Genomic DNA, 20,205 nt, shown 5'->3' with positions numbered 1-20,205 from the left:
CATAAGCTCAACGCGTGTTGGACTCTCTTACTGTGAATTTCAGGACTTCTGGGTTCTTTGAACCTGATGTCCTGACCCATGGGATCCTATGTGATTTTAGCCGAGCCAATTTAACTCTGACATAGATACAAATCCCTTTGCAACTTCTTTAAAACTTGGCAACTTTCATGGATCATATTCAACTTCTTGGTCTACCTTAACTGTTGATGTTTTCAGTCCACCTTAACTGCTTCAGCTACACTCTTTAGAGATGCCTGCAGCGGAGTGCTCTCTCTCCCTCTTGCTCTGTGCAACTCCTTGCTTTCGCTCTTTCTCCTTCTGTATCTCGACCTTATATATATTCAATTCACTGATCACCATAGGGATTCTTGCGACAACCCTCAACCTGTGACAAGTATCCAATGACTGGTGATGTGCTGCGCAAATGCCCACTAACTAATTCTCCCAACAAATGCCTGCAGCAAGTGTTAAGTAATAAATGTTGACATTTGGTAAGTTCAAAATCCTCAGTGATGCAGTCCAGTTTTTATACCGTTTTTGAAGGTTGCCTTGCCTTCATTTAGCCCAAGTATGTGCACCTCTGTCTAAAATTTAACAGCTTTTCACCAAATATTTGCAACTCTTAACCAATGAGAAGAGTCTCCAATTTCCCCAAAACAATCCAGTCTTAATTTGTATCCTGAGCCAGGAGTTCTGGAACATCAGGTTCTCAGACCTTTCTTCTAACCAATCAGCTTGGCAGCTTTGGCTTTCCTTCTAACTGCTAAACTATAGTTTGTATCTAAACAGGAGGCGCTAAACTATTGAGTAATCAGGCCACCTCCCTGGTCATAAAGTTTTTCTTAAAGCTGCATCGCACTATTTGTCATTTGGAGATGTCAACTTTAAGACTTAGTAACAACACACACCACAATTCCACAATTCTCAAATTATCACAATGATGCATATAAATTAAAACTTTTTGTCACTAAACATATATATAGTACAATGTGATCATTTAAGCTTACTAATTACATGGTGAAGTCTAATAATCTTTCATGTCTTCACATCCTTCCTAAAATGTGATGCCCAGAACTGGACACGATATTTCAGTTAAGGCTGAACCAGTGTTTCATTCTGTTTTACAATAATGTTCTTTTTATTCTCTGCCCTTATTTATGAAACCTAAGTGCTTTATTAACCACTTTCTCAACCTGCCCTGCCACTTTCAATCATTTGTGCACATATACCTCCAGGTTATTGTGCTCCTGAACTCCCTTAAAAATTATATGCTTTATATCATTTGCCTTTCTTCTTTCCTCCTATCAAAACATTTCACTTCACAATTCTCTGCTTTAAATTTCATCTGCCATTTTTCCATCTATTCTACTAGCTTACTTATGTTTTGAAATTTATTACCATCCTCTTTATAGTTTATAATGCTTCTAAGTTCTGTGTCATTCACAAATTTGAAATAATGTCTTATACGTCCAAATTTAGGTCATTAATGTATGTAAAGAAAAGCTGGGGTCATGGGAAAACCCCACTATATACCTTCCTCCAATCCAAAAAAGCAATCATTCACCACTGTTGTTTCCTGTCACTCAGCCTTTTCATGCCCATGCTAATTAAAAGCAAAATACTGCACATGCTGGAGATCTGAATAAGAACACAAAATGCCGAATAAATACAGCAGGTATGGCAGCATTTGTGGAGAGAAAAACAGATTTAATGCTTTAAGTAGTTGTGACTCCTCTAACTGAACTGAAGAGGGATAGAAATGTCATGAGTTGTATAATTGGAGAAGTGGGGGGGGTGGGTGGCAGAATCGTTCAGGGAGCTAGCACAATAGCACATGGTTAGCACTGCTGGCCTCACAGCTCCAGGGTTTGATTCTGGCCTTGGGTCACTGTCTGTGTGGAGTTTGCACATTCTCCACGTGTGTGCATGGGTTTCCTCCAGGTGCTCCGGTTTCCTCCCACAGCCCCAAGATGTGCGGGTTAGGCTGGCCATCCTAAATTGACTCTTAGTGTCAGGTGATTAGCAGGGTAAATATATGGGGTTACAGGAATAGGACCTTGCTGGGATTGTGGTCGGTGCAGACTTAATGGGCTGAATGGCCTCCTTCTGCACTGTAGGGATTCTATCAGAAGCTGTCAGAGCCAAGGTAACTCCATTTCTTACTTCACAGAAACTTCCAGACCTGCTGAGTTATCCAGCATTTTCTGTTTTATTTCATATCCATGCAAATGTCTTTTGGAAATCCATGTAGACGTGCATTACCCTCATTAGCCCTCTCTGTTGCTTCATCAAAGAACTCAACCAAGTTAGTTAAACACTATTTTTCCTCATCAGATCTGTCCTGGCCTTTCTTAATTAATCCACATTTTGACCAAATGAATTCTGCTGAATTATCGTTTTTAATAGCTTTCACATCACTAAAGTTAAACAGATTGGACTGTAATTACTGGGCATATCCTTGTTGAACAAGATCATCTATTCCCTCTCTGCTTGTATACCCTTCAGCTATGGTCTGACATTATCTATAAACATGCTTTCCTGAAACTTTCATTCTCGAAGATGTGCCGCTGCTACATCAGCTGCTGCTCTAGCTCTGAAACCTGGAGTTCAAACTGCTCCAGCTGACAGTCCTTCTTGCACCTGATGTTGTCATGAGAAGTTTCATGGAGTTCACACAAGGGACAGATGCTTACTTAATGAGTGAGTTAAGTGCTACCATGCTGTGCCACCATGCTTGATCTTCTGGTATCAGGATGTTATGCATCGGAGTCCTAAGGAATTGTAGGCTGGAATTGCTTGAGAAGTTTAATCTTCCAGAGACTGATTTGCACAGCTTGGAACACTCCATGAATATCTCCTGCACTGATCTCAGCTCAGAGACTTGGGCCAGATACTTATCCGGATACTAAACATAGAAATGTTACACTTCTTAATTTTTGGCATAACTCCATGATTAACAACATAATTAATCCAGCGCCACTCAACCCACTAGCCTCCCAACCTGACCTGGCCACCAGCCACACTGATCAGACTAATTTCCAACTACTCGTCTCCGACAAGACCTGACTACCCAGCTAAACCCAACTAAGAGCTCCCACCCACCCACGTTCATTCACTCACTCGCTCGCTACTCACCCATCCTACCCATTCACCCGCAAACCCGCACACTAACAATTGAAAGACTTGAGACCTTTCAAAGTTATCTGAGCTGATAGACTCGATATCTTTAAAAACTTATCCGAATATGGAAACTGATGCAGTAAAAAGGGAATGCCAAGGCTTTGTCTCTACAGCAGGAATTGGAAGAACCTGCTTTTAAAAATGATCTCTGCAGGCGGCAGCAATGCATGCAGCATTGCAGCTGACTAGAAGATCTGAGCCACTGTATATTTCCTGTGCGTGAAATAGGTTTTTAGTGCATTTTTGCAAAGTCGTAGTCTTCTTACTCAGGTGTAAATGTCTCAAAAATAGCTTCCATTTCATCACCTCCATAGTGGCCTTTTTTCCTTCTGTCATATGATAGCAAAACTTGTTGTCACAGCTTTGAAATGTTAAAATGTCACAGCCACATTTGCCAAAGTTTGAATGTTGATAGTGACTCCAAATACACATCAAAGCTGGTAGATTGGGCACTGACAACGCCATACACATCAGCAACTCAGTGATAGTTTGAGATCAGTTTCTTTTAAAGAAACACTTCTCTGCAGTGATCCAAGATTTTTCTTGATTGGATTGTTATTTTGGAAACCTCTGACTGGTATGTGTGTGTGAACTGCGGGTTTTCCTGTTGCTAATTCCAAACTGGAGTGCCTCCTGTGTTTTGTCCAACGTTGCGCCTCGCATTTAAAATGCTGCCTGTAGAAAGTAGACAGACATCTTTCAAAGTTTGATGACTGGGGCTATAAGTGTCATTATGAAGTTCTTGGGAAGAAACAGTAAGATATTCAGTAAGAACCATTTGGAATCAGAACTGCACATACTGTTAAAACATTTTTTTTTCCAGACTCCCTTTGCTGGAAATATGTATGATAGCCATAAGTGGACAAAATGCATGATCCACAGGCATGCATATTTAATCAGCATTTTCTGATGCACAGGAAAATTTATAGTTATAGTTTGCATCAGTCATAAAGTTGGAAAGCAACAATGGAACAAGTGGAAGGCAGGACATATTCCATCACTTTTCCAACTGGAGTCTTCAGTGGCCAGCAACTCTCCGTTTGAAACCGTTTCCTAACCCAGCTGAGTAACAGTGACAGTCAAAAGGGAAAAGTGTGTTGCAGAAAGAAACAGAAGAAAGGAGTAGAGATAGAAGAGCAAGGAAAAAGGCAAGTCAAAATACGGAAGATAATCCAAGGGGTTAGAAGCTGTGTGCAACTATACAAAGCTCTGGTTAGACCACAAGAGGACCACTCTGGCAGTCCTAATCCTTATTTCTTAGGAAGAGATGCATTGCCTTGCATGGACTGCAATGTTGATTGACTAGAATGATACCTACATTCAATGGGTTAAATAACAAGGAGAAATTTTGTGAACTGGAATAGATTCTTCAGAATTCTGAAGATTAAGGAACCAGTTAGTAAATTTCCAAGGAACTTCTGGGAACCAATAGGACAAATAAAAACTATTTTCACCAGCTGGGGAATCTGGGACCAGGGAACATAATCTAAAAATTAGAAGCAGGCTTTTCAAGAATGAAGTTATGAAACACTTCTACATGCAAAGAGTGGAAGAAGATTGGAACTCTCCTTTACACATGGCTGGGTCAATTCTTAACAGAAATCTATCAATCTCAGTTTTAAATTAAGGTATGAAGGGATATGTGGCAAAAATGAGTTTTTAGAGTTAATGCATAAATCAGCCATGATTTCATTGAATGAAGGAACAGGTTCTAAATGCTAAACTGCTTAATGCTATTTCTTTTGTTCCTAAATTTTTATGGATAAGGTAACTGAGTTTACAATGTATGCCGTTATTAATGTGCAAATCAGTCAGGAAGTTTAAGGGAATAAGAGAGATGCGAATGGATTGTAAATGTCCTAAACATGCTGATTGATTTATCACAGTTAGCCTCTTAAGAACTTGATTTGCTTGTTATTTGCCCAGTAACCTGAGGACATTGTGTTTGGGCCCATTATTAAGAATTAAGTTCAACAAAGCCACTCAATCTTTCTGGCTAAAATGGAATAATTTAAACTGGTAAGTCTCAGTTCTGGATGTGAAAAATCTTAAAAACTTATTTTGTCTCTCTCTAAATCCAACCTCCCTTTTGCTTTTTTTTGTTCTGTACCTTGAATTTAATTTACCCTTGTTCTCTGTTTCCTTCTTGAGTACTAATTATCTAACAGCATTTATTGTGAAATGCTGCCAAGAAAGTGGTCCATCAGCTTTTTGGAGCTGTGTCAGCTTTTCCACGATGTTGACATGAATGGCACTTTATTTGACTTTTTGTTTTTTCCCTGATTGTTTTCAGAACATCTTGTAGAATCTTATTTTTAATTCAGTAGCGTTAGCTGATTGATAGGCATTGATTGTGATTTGGATGTGATACAAGGGAAGACCTAAAGGGGAAAGTAAAATATCCAACTGATAGGGGATTACATAAACTCTGGTGCATCTTTGTTAATTTCTGCAGAAATGAATTTGTGATTATATCAAATAGCAAGGTGGCAACAGGTCGGAAGAAATTGCCCAGAATGAATTGTTGATTTTACTTTTTAAGTTCATTCTTTGCTTCTGATGTAACAGAGACCTGCCTCATCGCTCATGGCATCCAATGTGCAGTCCTTTCAGAGAAGGTCCATGCTACATTTAGCAGACAGTGGGATTGGTGAAAATGATAGGAGCACCACTACATCACCTTCTAATGGAGTAAACACAAGGAGAGCAGCAACTCTGTATAATCAATTTTCTTCAAAGGATGTGGAGAATAGGTATGATCATTTTCTAAATTGCTGACCTTCTTTCAATTTTGGCTTTTCTTCTCCAACTTATTTTCAGGCTTTCATTCTAACAATGAAAATTTAATTGTTAAAATCTCTGAGTCTAATGTATAAAGCTTTAAATACCTCTTTAGATATCTGATTATCTCTAATAGGTACAAATAAAATGTTGAACAGAGGGAAGCTGATTTTTAAAAACTTGTTTATTAACTTTGGAAATGCTGCTTAGATTGCAACCTTTTAAATTGCTAATTTAAAAAACAGCCACTTTTCTGTATTTTTAAGTCATTTTTATTCAATTTTTGTAGATCATTTGAAGGTGTGCTTTACAAGAGAGGTGCTTTACTGAAAGGATGGAAACCTCGATGGTTTGTTCTAGATATAACTAAACACCAGGTACAATTATATTTCTATTCATGTTAACATTTGGTGTGAATATAATTTAAGCAAATTGATGTACGAGAACATATAATCTGTACAGTGTAGAAGGCAGCCAGTTGCCCATTGAGTCTGCACAGACTCTCCCACAGAGCATCTCACCCAGGCCCTATCCCCGCAACCCTGTGTATTTACCATGGCTAATCCCTCTATCCTACATATTTTGGAACACTAAAGGACAATTTAGTATGGCCAATATACCTAACCTGCACATCTTTGGGCTGTGGGAGGAAACTGGACCACCCGGATGAAACCCACGCACGCACAGGGAGAACGTGCAAACTCCACACAGTCACTCAAGGCCGGAATTAAACCCTTGTTCCTAACGCTGAGAGTCTTAATCATTCATAGCTATAACTGAAAATTACGCATTTAAAATGGTTTCTGGGTTTAATTTTACATTGCTTAAGTTACAGATGTGTCATTATGTATTTCACATCTTGGGGGATCATTGTTGAACTCAACTCTTGTTACAATTGATACATGCACTTATTTTCTAGTTACGGTACTATGACACTGGTGAAGATACAAACCCCAGAGGGTTCATCGACCTGGCTGAGGTTGAATCAGTTATTCCAGCATCATCAACATTAGGAGCACCTAAGCATTCAAATGAGAGAGCATTCTTTGATGTAAGTTTTAATTCCCTTCGTTTTGTGCCACTTGCAAGAATTTCACAACAGCAATGAAGGCATATGACCATCTTCTTGGAAACAGAATTTGGTCAGATTTTCTTGCTTTTTAATATGTTAGAAGTACAGTGAAGTATTTTGACATTTTAATACATCCTTCTTCTTTGAAAGGAGGAATTTCTGCTCAGGGATTACATAGGATTTCCCTTTAGCTTTATTTCAGCATTTTTCTTTAGGACTAACCTAATCTGAAATCCATCCTGAATAATTTCTGATGAAAGATCATTGACCTGAAACTTTAACTTTCCACCTGCAGATGCTCCCTGACCTGCTGAATGCTTCAGCATTTTGTATTGTTTTTTCAGATTTCCAGCATCTGCAGTATTTTTGCTTTTGTATATTCCTGTATTTTTGGTGCAGTTTGGTGTCAGCCACAAATATTCACAGTGCCAATATCTGAGTCCAAACACTTAGTGAACAACAGAGATCATTCCTACCCTCTGTTTTCTATTTTGTTGCCACCTTTCAGACCATTCCTGCAACCTGCCCCAACATCATATCCCTTGACTTTCTTCCATTTATTACTTCATGAGATGGGGGTGTCAGTGGACAGGCCAAAATTTATTGTCCTCCCTAGTTACCCTCGAGAAGGAGATGGTGAGCTGCCTTCTTGAACTGCTGCAGTCCCTATGGTGTAGGTACCCCCATGATGCTATTAGGGAGCAAGTGATCCAGTGACAGTGAATATACTTCCATGGAGTGTGGCCTGGAGAAAAAAAACTGACAGGTGGTGGTGTTCATTCTAGGTGATAGTGGTTTGAAAGGTGTTGTTGAAGGAGCCTTGGTGAGTTGCTGCAGTGCATCTTGTAAATGGTACACATTGCTGTCACTGTACATCAGTGGTAGAAGGAGTGAAAGTTTAAGGTGGTGGACGGGATGTCAAACAAGCAGGCTGCTTTATCCTGGATGGTGTCGAGCTCCTTGCATGTTGGAGCTACGCTTATCCAGGCAAGTGGAGAGTATTCCAACACACTCCTGACTTATGTCTTTTAGATAGAGGACAGGCTTTGACAGTCAGCATGTGATTCACTCAGCGTAGAATTCCTGGCATCTCACTTGCTCTTGCACCCACTTTATTTATATGGCTTGTCCGGTTTAGCTTCTGATGAATGGTAATCACACACACACACACAACCCCGCCCCCTCTGATACTGGTAGTGAGCAAGTCAGCGACAGTAATATCCTTGACTATGAAGGGAATGTCATGGGGAGATGGTCATTGGTGATCTTCCACTTTGTGGGGCCCAGCGTTCATCTTTGTTTCTTGGGCCCTGCCCCCAATGATGTCACAGTCCTCGCAACCTCATCCACCCTTGCTCCACAGAGGACAAAGGCACAAGCTACAAAAATACAAAATCTGATCACAGCTTAGCTGCTTTAGTACCTTTTAACTTGTAAAAATATGTCTGTAATTGCTGAATTGAAATCCAAGCTTACCTCTTGTCAGAGTGATGGCAAAGGTGGTCATTATTACGATCAGTGTGTCTTGAGGCAAGCAAACATGGAACGTCAATGAGCAACAAGATGGAAAAGTCAGCCAAACACATCACAGCAGCACACACCGTGCAGGACACAATCAACCAGTCCAGTACAGGAGCAGATACTCTTAAGATTTTCTTACTTCATCCCTTGTTGGCATAGCAATTTAGGTAGCTTTTCTTCCACACTTTTTCTCCACAGCCTTGCTGCTGTCTCAGGTTGCCTGACTATGGTATTGCTTCACTCTCGCCTACCCCATCTTCCTCAGCCCTGGCTTGGGGATCGTCACCCTAGACCTGGGAGTCAAGACACCTCTGCTGCTGCTGCTCCCCTCAACATCTTTGGCTCTCCACACTGCAAGCTCAGGCTGGCTGCCTGTGTATTGTCTCACTCTCACTGGCCCAGACCTGGTCGTTGAGTTGCCCCACTGCTCCCCTCGATGATGGTCAGCATCTCCTCCTCCTCAGCCCACTCACTCCTCAATCTTGAAGACCTTACTGTGCTGGCCTTGGCAGCCTGACTGGCTCTCTGGCCTTCTCAGCTCTGAGTCAGTAACTTGGCTGCTTTTCTGCTTTAAAAGAACATTTTTCCTCATTAATGCCCTGTCTCCCTTCATGTCACCATCACCTTTGAATGATCTTGGACAATGTTTTCCTTGCATGTTGGAGTTGCACATATCCAGGCAAGTGGAGAGTATTCCAACATACTCCTGACTTATGTCTTTTAGATAGTGGACAGGCTTTGACAGCATGTGATTCACTCGGCGTAGAATTCCTGGCATCTCACTTGCTCTTGCACCCTTTCGTGCTCCAAGCCTGATGTTGTTCTGCATTGCCTATTAACCTTAAGCCTATCAGCAGCAGATTCAGTGCTTTAAGGCTATGATCTGTGTCCCCACAGTCACTGGCCAGCACGTCCCTCCCCCCACAATGGCAAGCCCTGGGCCTAAGTACAGTGTGTTTCATTGTCATTGTAGTTCTCCCCCAGGAGATGGTTAGATTCTTTCTTGTTGAAGGTGGTAATTGGCTGGTACTTGAATAGACATGTGCATAACACCCCAAGATTGAAGGTTCTCCAGATATTACTGCATATGGACATGAACTGCTTCATCTTTTGCCACAAGTTTCTTATGTGATATCTTTCCCATCCGTAATTGCTAATATCTCATCAACTCCACCTTATCTACTGTTCGTTATTTCTTCAAATAATTCAAAAAGATTCATTTGACATGACTAACCTTTTGGTGGTACGCAAAATATCTATTTAAAGGAAGAGGCTCCTCAAATATCCCCATCTTGAATGATGGAGGACCCAACACATTAGTGCAAATGATGAGGTATTTACAACCATCTTCAGTTAGACCATAAGTCATAGGAGCAGAATTAGGCCACTCGGCCCATTGAATCTGCTCCACTATTCAATCATGGCTGTTTTTTTTCTCATCCCCATTCTCCTGCCTTTTCCCCATAATCCCTGACCCCGTTATTAATCAAGAATCTATCTGTCCCTGTCTTAAAGACACTCAATGACCTGATCTCCACAGCTTTCTGCGGTCAAGAGATCCACAGATCTCTGTTTTAAAGGATCGTCCCTTTAGCCTGAGGTTGTGCCCTCTGGCTCTAGTGCTCCCTACTACTGGAAACATCTTCTCCAGGCCTCTCAGTATCCTGTAAGTTTCAATAAGATTCCCCCTCATCCTTCTAAATGCCAAAGAGTACAGACTCAAGAGTCCTCAACCGTTCCTCATACAACAAACTCTTAGTTTCAGGGATAATTCTTGTTAGATGTATCAAGTCAATGATCCATCTTGGCTTCCTCCTGATGTCCATCTGAACCATCTCTCTTTTCCTACCATCTCTCCCCTAACACCTTCTACTAGTTTAAAGTCCATTTTAGAGTCCAATTTGTGATTATTGCAAGAATTAGTCTAAAACCAGTACTGTCCCATTAATTAGAACTCTTCCTTCCCACACCGATCTTTCAGTAACCATGTTTAATTTCCTGATTTGTTCATTCCTATGTCAATTAGCATATGGCCTGGGTAGTAAGCTGGAGATAACCACCAAAGGTGCTGCTTTTAACTCAGTCCTTATACTCCCAATACTCCCTCATGGTTCTGACATGGACCACTAACACTTGCCCCTTCTTTAATCACTTCAGCATACTCTTATTGCGTGGATAATTCACTCTCTTTCACTCTTGATCATAACTGCAGAGTATGTTCTCTATTCATTTAATTATCAAACAGCTTAAGACTACAACCATTCTACTTTTCTCTCCCCCACATTTGACTTTTCTCCTCCACAGTGCCTTGGTTAACATTCTGGCCTTGGCACTCCTTCTTATCTCTACAGATGCCAGTTAGACAGGACAAGTTTCTGCCTTTTTTTGTTCTCAATGGCTATCTGTCAGTAATACATTCTTCTTCGTCTGCCTATATCTTACACGTGTGGCTGTATTCTAGATTAAACTGGCTCATTGATTTCAGTCAGTTGTAAAACACAATGCTGAAGGCATCCCCAACATTGAATGCTGAAAGATGCCATGACATTAAGTATTCCAATTCAACAAAAATTCATTATTAAATATCTCTTCACAGCTGAAACAGAATGTGATTACCTCATGAGCATAACATCCATTGCTGAAATCCCGCAAGGATACATAACACTTTGCTGCTGCAAAAAATAAGTTACATCACTTATCTACTATGTGCAGCTGAAAGCCATATAAGTAAACAGTGTGCATCTCCAAATGCTGAACAATACTTGATTTACACTTCAGGTTGTTTAGTCAACAAATATATCTAAAGCATAGTAAGTATAGATCATTGACTAAAAATTACAAAATGGGCAAAGGTTAGTGACTTGGATCCCAGCAGAATGAGGTTCTATCATCATAAAATTTGAATACCTGAATAGTTTATTTATTCTGATCAATAACAATTCTGTACAAATGACGCAAAGTCAAATTTTGCTGCAGAGCTGACTAGAAGTCCATCGATAAAGAATTCAAATTTCATATTGTTTTTAACTGTTGGGAGTAAACAGTAGTTGATGTTTTCCTAGTAGTTGGATTTCATTAAAATTCCTTTTACATAAATTATTTCAAGTTCTTAATTAGTTTAGTAATAAGAATTTGAACTTGTTGAGGGAAGTATTTGTGGGTAACTGTTTGCAGAGAAAGCACACCATTTTGATTCTATCCATTTCTGATTACATGTGAGATTTTGCATTCCACATTTCATGAGCAGGGCAAAAATTAATGACAAATTATTGCTGATTGAAAAAGGAATTGAGTGTATTAGATTGACTCCAATTGAATTCATGCATTGATTATTCTTTTTAATTATTCTGTTGGACAGAGCCTTTATTGGCATCCAAGCATATTTTGGGAAAATATTTGAGTGAATTACAATAGTCAGATGTATTACTCATAACATTTTTGTACATATGATATGTGACAAGCAAAATGGTAGGTGCACATAACTTCACTAATTTACACTATTTAATATTTTGTTTATTTAATAGAGGCTGGTAGGACTGAAGCATGAATCCAGTGATTAAACCAGTCAATCAAAAACTATCTTTATCTGTAAACATACGCAGACATGCAGTTTACTATTGTTCTTCACATATCTATTTTAGTGTTCGCATCTGTTTTAAAATAAAAATAGTTTGGTAACCTAAAAAAAAACAAGCTATTTATAACAATAGTCACGTCCTCTAATTGCAGGCTGAAATGGGATGGCATTGAAACCATATTTAGATCATCAAGTTAACATTGCAATTACATGTATTAAGTTTCTTGTCTCTTTTAAGTACTTGGTTCTTTCCATAAATCAGATAATTTCATTACAGGGTATCTGAATCTGTCATTGATTTTGGTGGAAATGTTCATAACTGGAATTAAGATAAATAAATTTAAGTTTAATAATCATAGAAGTCCTGAACTTGTTACTTGATATTTTAATAATTTGACCATCCTAAACTCCTCCCGCATCCCCATGCCATCTACTTGACCTTGAAGCGTGCTATTGCAAGAAACATCTGAACAAAACATAATTTATAAAAAGAAATTACATTTTTAAATGTAAATAGTTTGAATGTTTTTGTTTGAATCATGCTGTTCTTTTCCTTTTAATGCAGTTGAAGACAAGTAGACGTGTTTATAATTTCTGTGCACAAGATGTACAGATTGCTCAACAGTGGATGGACAAGATCCAGAACTGCATTTCGGATGCCTAACTAGATGCATTTTAAGATGATCAGGTGGGATCATACCAGTCATATGAGATTAAAGCCCAGTGCCACTAAAGTAAATAAACAAGATAATAAAGGTATCAAAGGATTACATCAGTCAAGCAGGTGAAAACCACTACCAGTCCAGCAGAAGAAACTGGCAAGCAACTTAAGCAAAAGAAATTTGCACTCTTTAAACACATCCCATAGCTCTTTAACAATGTGAAATGTAAACTTCAGCCACTAAAGACCTTAATGTACTGTAATATAGTCACGGATCCTGCTTTCACAGTTTTGCTTGCCGTTTTTAGTCATTGACGCCTTAGTCCTGAAACGTTCTGGATACTGTATAGCATGAATTTAGAACTGTCCAAAAATTAATAACCTGTAAAATAACATTAATTTTGTACTTTATTGCAAATCAATATCTAAAACAAAACTATCTGTCGAAGCAGTGTCTCTAAATTGCATTGGAATGTTTGCTCTCAAACCTGTGAAACAGGGATGAGAGTGCAGTAATAGTCAATATGGCCATTCATGATCAAGATCAGTTCTGTTTTGCCAGTTTTGTAGAATATGTACATAAATGGACAGTTTTTTTTCAGTAGCTTACCTTGATATTTAAAGAGGTTTTGCACACTAAAAATTAGTAACCTTTTCTTAATTTTTTTACAGTTGATACTTTTTTTTAAAAAGGAGTTTTGAAGAATGTTTGTGTTACTGCCCTACTGAAGAATTTATTCCACATTTTAACAATTTCCTGTTATTTACTGGAGACTTTTAAATTTTATGTAGCTTGTGACATGTTTCTGTGGTGTCTTTATAGCATGTTTATATGTTTATTACATTTGTACTTTTCAAAGAATTGTATATAAGGCTTAATTTGGTTTTGATTCTCTTCCCTGAATTGCTGGATATAAATGAACTTAATTTTAACCAAGTAATGTTTTAAAGAGCACTAGAAAAGCTATAAAGTTCATGTACTAAGTCATATGCATATGGGACCAAAAGATTTATCATGCACAGCTGAAGTAAAACAAAAGGTGTGCATTTCCTTGTGAGGCTGAAATTTGCTAAAATTGTCCATAATTTCATATTAGCATGAATGGATTGGCAGCCAGTTAAACCACAATATGACTTTGCTCATGATTTCAAACACTAGCCTCAATTTGCACATAACCTTGTTTTAATTTGTGGAGTTTGTATATACCGTTCATTTGCTTTGTAAAATACTGATATTGTGTAGTTCTTTGTTGAATTAAATGCAACGTCACTAATTTTTTTCAATCAGTTTTATGTAAATTGCTTTATGTGGCATTGAGTTTTATGGCTTGTTTCCACTAAAGTGCTTGTAAAAAAGTGAATGCTAAATGTGATTTTTGCAAACATTAATGCAATTGAATATTTATCCTTTGATTATGTTAAAATTTATAATCAGCAACAGGTACACCTAAAAACTGAAAAGCAAGGGAGGAAAATCTCACTCTTCAGTAGGCATATTTTCAAGGCACACACATGTCTGGCTTGGTAAGAGATTTTATCCTGCTCACCGATGGAGAAGAAGCTTAACAGCTAGCCAAGCAAGGAGGTAGAAAAAAATAGAACTATCTGTGATACATTCCTTGACAGCTAATCATATGAGTGCCACAAAGTGAATTATGGAGAAAAAAAATAGATTTTTTATTCTGCAAATAAATAGCTGCAGTTGTTTTGTTTAGGTAAGACCAGCAGAGAATGACAACAGAGATAGAAGCTCTGTTTTTCTTCCATTAATCTGTAGTTTGCATTGGAAAAATGGCTGAAATTTACAAAATACGTTTATCTGATTTGCTCATTGTGTTTGTAAAGCTCAAGTTAGCCCTTTTGAGGATCACAGCCTAAACTTAATTCAAAACTTAGATTTTAAAACGTGTCAGCTTCTACAGTCTGCATTTTGTAAAATTCATTTTACAGGATGTGGAAGTCACTGGGTAGGCCAGTATTTATTGCCCATCCCTGGTTATCCTTGAGAAGGTGATGGTGAGCTGCTGCCTTGAACTGCTGCAGTCCCTATATACCCACAATGCTAGGGACGGAATGCCAGAATTTCAACCCAGCAACAGTGGAGGAACAACAATATACTTCCAGGTTAGGATGGTGATTAGCTTGGAGAGGAACCTCCGGGGGGTGGTGTTTCCAGGTGTCTGTTGCTCTTATTCTTCTAGATGGTAGTGTTCATGGATTTGGCAAAGGAACATTGAAGATGGTACACGTGGCTGCCACACAGTTTGTCAGTGGTGGAGGGAGTAAATGTTTGTGGAAGGATAGCAATCAAGTGGGTCCCTTAGTCCTGGATGGTGTCAGCATTCTTGAGTGTTGTTGAAACTGCACTCACCCTGGCAAGTGGAGAGCATTCAGTCATTTTCCTGACTTGCAGCTGAAGATTTGGAGGTGCCAGCATTGGACTGAGGTATCCACAGTAAGAAGTCTCACAACACCAGGGTAAAGTCCAACGGGTTTATTTGGTAGCAAAATCCACTAGCTTTTGGAGCGCTGCTCCTTCATCAGGTAAGTGGGAGTTCTGTTCACAAACAGGGCATATAAAGACACAAACTCAATTTACAAAATAATGGTTGGAATGCAAATCTTTACAGGTAATCAAGTCTTAATGGTACAGACAATTAGTATTAATACTTAGAATGCTTACATTTCATAACTAGGACTTGGCCTCTCTTCAAAAGTTCTTTTTTTAGCAAAAATAAGCTGTAAATAATTCCATCTCTCACCAGACTGAAGTTTATAGGGCACAAGAAAGCAACAGGTATGTAATCACTGCCTATACATCTCACTAATGCAAGATGAAAGGTTATCAATCTGAAACATTAACTCTGATTCTGCGCAGGTGCTGCCTGACTTGCTGAGCATTTCTAGCATTCTCTATTCTAGATTTTTTGCTCTTAAACTACCTGTTTAAATAATGAAATATAAATTTTACCTCAAAGTTTATGAAATTTGTCTATTTTAAATTGAAAAAAACTAAAGCAGAAATTAATAAAAACAGAAAATGTTATTTTCAGTGAGTCAGGCAGCACAGAGATAAAGAATTCAAATTTCAGATCAATAACCTTTTGCTTATTAGTGTGGAAGCTAGTAGCTGATCAAAAACATCTGCTGTTTCACCTGACTAAATAATGTGGATATATCGTAAAGATGTTCAGACTATATTTACATTCAGCCAACAGAGCCATAGATCTTGGTGAAACAGGCAAATTTAAGCAAGGTATTTTGGAGAGATTGAAGCCCTTGAATTTGTGTTTGTTAATACCCATGTTGAATTAATATTTCAGAAAATGCATTATTATATTTTGTGAAAATAGTAATTTTTACACTGCTTAAATTCTCATCTTGCACAGTGGAAATTTCAGTTAATGAGGAAAAATTGCAGATTTTTTTCAAAGTACCTCGAATAATTTATGTTGATTCGATAACACAGCACCAAAAGATGTTGTGGAAGTTTTTTAGATCCGCGACGAGATTAATATTCAGATCCCTTATAAAGTATCACCTGCAGAATCTACAAGGAATCCAAAGAGATAGGTATGCACAGTTTTGCAATAAATTTCCATCAGAAATATTTATTTGGTAGCTCTCAACAGAGTTACATGGGTTTACATAATTTTTAAAGATTGAAAATAAAACAATTTTTTAAATATAAAATGCATTGCGTTGCCAGTTACAATATATTTGGGACTCCATCCGAGCAAGCTTTTGTTCCCAAATTAACCACATTTAAATGTATTGAAGGCAAGAAGAGGATAAACCAACCTGGAAATATGTGCCCAACATGACGGACTTGTGGAATTGATTCTATTAAAGAAATCAAGGGATATGGGGATAGTGCTGCAAAGTGGTATTGAGGGCAAACATCAGCTGTGATCTAGTTGATAGAGAGGCTTGTGACGCCAAATGGCCTACCCCATTCCTTTATTCTCTTGAGCCCTGAGTCATTAAGTAAACCCATTATCTACAGAAACGATAATCCAATTTCGCAAGATGTACTGGTGTTTAATCTCTTGTTTGGTTTCTTTAAAGAACTAATGTTAACATCATAACTGATGTTAACATCATAACTGATGTTACATTAGAAGCCTGTCTTAATGTTCTTTCTCCACTAATCCTATTGCCTCATACTAATGTCACTTTAACCATTCTGCCATTTCCTGTTTTTGTTTGATTTCGCATTGCAACATTATACTTCTGATTTTGTTTTAAACTGATATCTGAAGTGAAGTTAACCTAATGGTGTACCAAAAAGCACTTAATGCACCATTCAGGCAGTACAGATTTTAAACTGAAAGAGATCCAAATTCTAAGCTGTTTACAACAGGAATGCAAGCAAAATATCTGCACCAGGAAGTGAGCTGGAACAGATTGTTTTGTAGCCAAGCCAACTAGAAGCCAACAATTTGTGAGCCAGGAGATTGCCATTTTTAATAAAAGATCCACAAACAGAAATTAAACATCTGGAATTCACACCACAATTGTGATATGAATAGAGATTTTAACTGCCCTAAAACGCACTTAACCGACTAATCAAACACACATTTCTGTTTGTAAAAGTGAAATAAGAGTATATTAGTTGTTATGACATTCAAATAGATTTAAACTCCAACTGTAGTAGCATATCCCATTAAATGTCAAAATTATAAAAAATAGCATTAAATATCTGATGTGGAGATTACTAACAAGTAAATCTCAGAAAGAAGGAAAGATTTTAAGAGAGGGATAAACCAACCACAGCTAAGTTAAAGAGAATATTAAGTTGAAATAAAAAGCATATAAGGATCAGTGATATCCCCAAATAAATTAAGAATCCAGCTAAGGGAGAAACTTAAAATTTAATTAGAGGAGAAAATAAACTGAGGGCAAACTAGCAAGGAATATATAAACTGAAAATAAGAGCTTTAAATATATAAAAAGGAAGGAAGAAGTCAAAGTGAACATAGGCCCCTTAGAAAATGAATCTGTTGAGATAGTTATGGGGAGCAAGGAAATGACGGAGGAGTTTGCATCAGTCTTTACAGTGGACTTCGAACATCCCATTAATACTAAAGAGTATGGGGGAGAAATTAAATATCATTACCATCACTCGAGAAGTAGTATTAAACAAACTAATGAGGCTAAAAGCGAAGAAGTCCCCTGCCCTTGATGGCTTGGATCCTAGGATACTAAAATAGATAACTACAGAGATAGTAGATGCGTTGGTTGTAATTTTCCAAAAACCCTTGGATTCTATAGAAATAACAGAGGATTAGAAAACTGCCAATGTGACACCCCTATTCAAAAAGGAACGGAGGCAAAAATCAGGTAAATTATAACTAATGTTGGAATTAATTATTCATTAAGCAAGTAATATCAGCAAATTTGGAAAATCATAATCTAATCAAGCAGAGTCAGTATGGCTTCATGAAAGTGAAATGGTGTCTGACTGATTTATTAGAGTCTTTGAGGAAGTCTCATCCAGATTGGTTAGAGGGAACCAGTGCTGTATTTGAACTTCCAGAAGGTGTTTGACAAAGATACCTCATGGTTAAATCATAAGATAAGAACCCACATGGTGTTGGAGGTGGTATATTGACGTGCATAAAAAATTGGTTATTGGGCAGGAAATAGCGAGTGGAAATTAGGGGCTTTTTTTCATGTAACCAGAGGAGTTACATAGGGATCAGTGCTGGAAACGCTACTGTTTAAAATATAAATAACTTGGAGGAATGAAGCAAAATGTACTGTCACCAAATTTGCAAATGACAAAAACAAAGGTGGAAAGGCAAGTTGCAAGACAGATGCAAACAGTTTGCAAACAGGTATTGATAGGTTAAGTGGACAAAAGAATTAGCAAATGGAGCTATGTGAAGTTGTTAATTTTGGAAGGGAGAACAAAAGAATAGAATATTTAAGCAACAGAGATTTGGGAGTACTTGCACACAACACAGAAAGGTAGCATGCAGGTACAGCAGGTAATCAGGAAGGTTAATAGAATGTTCACCCTTATTTCAAGGTTGTTGGAGTATAGGAGTAAGGAGGTCTTGCTGCAAATGTACAATGTACTGGTAAGACTACTGGAGTACTGGGAGATGTTTTGGTCCCTTTATTGAAGAAAACATATTATTTCATTGGAGGCAGTTCAGAGAATCTTCACTGGGAAAATACCTATTTTGGAGGGATTGTCTTGTAAGGAAACGTTAAACAAGTTTGGAGTCATTGGAATTTAGGTACATGAGGGGTGATCTCTTTGAAACACAAGATTCTTAAGGGTAAACATTGAACAGATGTTCCCCTGATGAGTGTGTCTAGGACTCTCAGAATAAAAGGGTGTCAATTTAAAATTGTGGCAAGGAATTCTAAAGACTCATACCCCTCAGAAAAGAAATTCATCCTCATCTTAGAGTGTATACTAAAGGCTGAGATAAATTATTGATCCATAAGGAAATCCAGGGTTATGGGGAAAGGGCAAAAAATGGACATGAGAAATGTTGGATAGGTCATGATCCTACTGAATGGCAGATCAGGTTCGAAGGGCCAAATGGCCTACTCTTGTTCCTAGTTCTTATGGTCGTACAAAACTATTTCAGGAACTGACAGATAAAGATCTCAAGGAAATGACAGAAGGATATTGGGAATGGTTGAAACAGAGCCTGAAACACACAGTAACTGAGACCTCCATTAGCAAGAGAGAAGAAAACATCAACAATGGATGACCAATGAAATAGATACATGTATTGGATAAGGACAATATGATGAAATGGAAAAGCAGTTAAGAAATCAGAGTGGTCAATGAAAAATACGAAGACTCTTGTAAGAAAATTGAAGAACTAGAGAAAGGCACAATGAGAACATTGCAGGAGAAAATTAAAGCACAAATAAATAGTCGTATAACGAGCAAGAAAGGAGAATGTCTCTGAAAAAGTAGAAAAACGATGGATGGAATACACCACAAAGCTGTATGATGAAGAAAGAATAATTGGTATCATCACAGGGAAGAGAAGAACCAGATAACAGAGGCAGAGAAGAACAGGAGATAACAGAGGCAGAAGTCAATGCAGCAGTCGAAAAGATGAAAACAAGGAAAGCACCTGGAATCAATGAGATACCAACTCAGCCCTAATGATTTTAACATTGGAATATTGACAGAGATCAGTGAGGAAACAGTGCTGTAATGGTAATATCGCTGGACCAGTAATCCAGAGACCCAAGCTAATGTTCTGCAGTACATGGGAGACATAGGTTCAAATCCCACATAATAGCTAGTGGAATTTAAATACAGTTAATAAAACATTTGGAATTGAAAGCTAGTTTCAGTAATAGTGACCATGAAATCCATTGTCAATTGTTGTTTAAAAAAAGCCAGCTGACTCACTGATGCCTTTGAAGGAAGGA

At 38.1% G+C, this 20,205-nt stretch overlaps 1 protein-coding gene across 1 annotated transcript in view; it reads left to right on the top strand.

The window, feature by feature from the left end:
- sbf2 (SET binding factor 2) overlaps positions 1-14,076 on the top strand; it is a 598,480-nt gene extending 584,404 nt beyond the window's left edge. The window contains exons 39-42 of the mRNA XM_080190221.1: positions 5,749-5,933; positions 6,251-6,338; positions 6,881-7,012; positions 12,697-14,076. Of these exons, the coding sequence (XP_080046347.1) occupies positions 5,749-5,933; positions 6,251-6,338; positions 6,881-7,012; positions 12,697-12,795 (504 nt within the window). The 3' untranslated portion in view covers positions 12,796-14,076. The remainder of the gene's footprint in view (positions 1-5,748; positions 5,934-6,250; positions 6,339-6,880; positions 7,013-12,696) is intronic.
- Positions 14,077-20,205: the final 6,129 nt, after the last annotated feature.

This window comes from Carcharhinus amblyrhynchos, chromosome 6 (genome assembly GCF_965287045.1).
Source record: "Carcharhinus amblyrhynchos chromosome 6, sCarAmb.v2.hapA, whole genome shotgun sequence".
Classification (NCBI taxonomy): Eukaryota; Metazoa; Chordata; class Chondrichthyes; order Carcharhiniformes; family Carcharhinidae; genus Carcharhinus; species Carcharhinus amblyrhynchos.
Note: the sequence above shows the minus strand (reverse complement) of the source record. Positions and strands in the feature narration are given on the sequence as shown.